General features: G+C 33.9%; 1 protein-coding gene across 1 annotated transcript in view; it reads right to left on the minus strand.

The window, feature by feature from the left end:
• Positions 1-2,376, minus strand: part of LOC131961836 (DNA endonuclease RBBP8-like) — an 8,371-nt gene extending 5,995 nt beyond the window's left edge. Inside the window, exons 1-5 of the mRNA XM_059326740.1 lie at positions 2,260-2,376; positions 2,081-2,123; positions 1,839-1,934; positions 1,639-1,730; positions 794-866 (exon numbers count right to left, since the gene is read on the minus strand). Of these exons, the coding sequence (XP_059182723.1) occupies positions 794-866; positions 1,639-1,730; positions 1,839-1,934; positions 2,081-2,123; positions 2,260-2,359 (404 nt within the window). The 5' untranslated portion in view covers positions 2,360-2,376. The remainder of the gene's footprint in view (positions 1-793; positions 867-1,638; positions 1,731-1,838; positions 1,935-2,080; positions 2,124-2,259) is intronic.
• Between the last annotated feature and the right edge of the window lie 256 nt (positions 2,377-2,632).

The following is a 2,632-nucleotide window of genomic DNA, read 5'->3' on the forward strand; positions in this document are numbered from 1 at the left end:
CAGGTCCTACAGTACTCAGTTATCTTGGGCAACTTTTACAGAAAATCCAATCCAATCCAATCCACTTTATTTATATAGCACAATTTTAGCAAACACAAGGTTTCCAAAGTGCTGCACAAACAATAAATACATAACACAATACAAAGAGACGTAGTAAACAATAGAACAGTAAGATGCAATAAGATAAAATAAATTAAAAATGGGATAAAAATAAATAAAGTAAAATGTAAAACGTACTGCCCGCACAAAAAAAGAAAATGTCTGATAAGAAATAGAAAATTGCATGCTTTTCCATTATTTTAACATTTTTACTATTCCACTGAGAACATATTGACAAAACATGACATAAACACTTAAAGAGCTTACAATATAACTTAAGGGGGTTAATGCTAATGTTTGAAACTCACAAAGTCAGAACTAATCTCAAATACAGATGTGTGTCAGTTTTGGGTGTAAAATTATGGAATGGACTAAATGATGACATAAAGATGTGTAATTCTATGTTAGTTTTCAAGAAGACTTTAAAATCTAAAATTATCAAGGGTTACAATGAAATTTGATTTTTCAGTTTAAGGTATCATGTGTTTTGTAACAATGTGAATTACTCAGTTAATGTAATGTATATAATGTATACATGTAGATGGTACAGGAGAGGCAAAAATAAGCCTTTAGTGGGGCTTCAGCCTTTTCCTTTTTCGGTTGCTGTCGGATGGATTCTTTTGTAAAAACATGATTTTATTTTGTTGTCTGTTTTTTTTTTGTAACCGAAATAAAGCATTCATTCAAAGCTTACCGGGACATCTTTAATTTTTGCAGTTCAGCGTGTAGATTTCTGTTTTCATCCTCAAGGCTGTTTCTTTCATTCTCTGGGGAAGAAACAACACATAGAAGGGTTTCACATATGCTGAATCACAGTCATATCTTGTGGTACAATAGAATAGTCAAAATAAAACATCAATATGCAGTAGTTTTACATGCCATGGATTCTAATCAACACAAGCTTGTCTATATGCAATTCAAGACTGTATTGCATGAGTTTACAGCCATGCTAGCAGCTCTGTAGGACTGGATTTAGAGTGTACTTACAGTACAGGCCAAAAGTTTGGACACACCCATCTCATTCAATGCGTTTTTCTTTATTTTCATGACTATTTACATTGTAGATTCTCACTGAAGGCATCAAAACTATGAATAAACACATATGGAATTATGTACTTAACAAAAAAAAGTGTGAAATAACTGAAAACATGTCTTGTATTTTAGATTCCTCAAAGTAACCACCCTTTGCTTACTAGAATATAAGACATGTTTTCAGTTATTTCACACTTTTTTGTTAAGTACATAATTCCACATGTGTTCATTAATAGTTTTGATGAATTTACAATGTAAACAGTCATGAAAATAAAGGAAAAACATTGAATGAGAAGGTGTGTCCAAACTTTTGGCCTGTACTGTAGATGCAAACATTTGCTAATTAGCACTAAAAACAAAATACAACTGAGGCTGATGGGAAAGCCATAAACAGAGGTACTGGGGAAATGTTTTAACAGGGAGAGTGTTGTGCTGCAGTCCATTACTTCTCCATCTAATAATAATAATAATAACAATAATAATAATAATAATAATAAGTAATCTCACTCAGTTTGTCGATGAGGTGTAAATTTTGATCTTGGTTATTTTTTAGGTTCTCCTCTAAAACGGCACATCGATCACACTCTCCTGCACGCAACCTGAAAACAGTAAAAAAATAAGTTCAAAAAGTTGCTGTTCTTCGTAACATAATGTTTTTTTTTGTTGTTGTTTTTTAAACAAAGTGAACTTGCTGTGGAGGACGGTACCTTTCCTCCAGGAGACTGATGGCATCCTGCAGGGATTTGTTCTGCTCCTTCAGCTGCTGGGTGCGAGTGTAGAAGACCTCAAGTCTCTGAGCATCTCTGAAGAAAACAAATTGCAAAGACAGGTAGCTAATGGACACAATTTTCTGAATTTACAAATCATTTTCTAAAGCATGGATCCAAAATACTCATGTTATTGTCATCTTCATCGTTATATTTAAAGGTGAGTGACACAGTTTACTCACAAGCAGCGCTCCTTTTTCAACTTGCTCACTTTTGCCTCGAGTTCTAAAAACAATAACAAGTGCAGTGTTGAATAAAAGAGTATGAACGTTTTAATTGTCGGATGTGACTTCAGTATAACCTACATTAACCTTTGAAACTCACTTTATGTCTCCATACAATCCATCATGGGTCAGCCTACCTTGAAAAGCATTTTGGTGGCACTCTCCGAGCTGCCTCCATAAATCCTCAAAGCGGTCGGCTGAGTTGGATGTTCCGCTGCTCTGTCCTGGGCTGCTCATCCTCCATTCACTGTTAACACTACCTGGAAGGAAAAAAATATGAATCACATATTTCTGTATGTACACTACTGGTCAAAAGTTTTTGAACACCCCAACTTTTCCAGAATTTAATTGAAAATGATGCAGTTTAATGTCTCAGTGTACTCTGAAATGAATGCACATTTGCAACATTTAAAATTCTTTATTGAGCATGATAGTGTTTTGAAAGTAAAAAAAAGATTCAAAATCACATTTTATGTTGGACTAAAGGACCAAAAAAAAAGACACAAAATG

The sequence above is a fragment of the Centropristis striata genome, chromosome 23 (genome assembly GCF_030273125.1).
Source record: "Centropristis striata isolate RG_2023a ecotype Rhode Island chromosome 23, C.striata_1.0, whole genome shotgun sequence".
NCBI classification, from domain to species: domain Eukaryota; kingdom Metazoa; phylum Chordata; class Actinopteri; order Perciformes; family Serranidae; genus Centropristis; species Centropristis striata.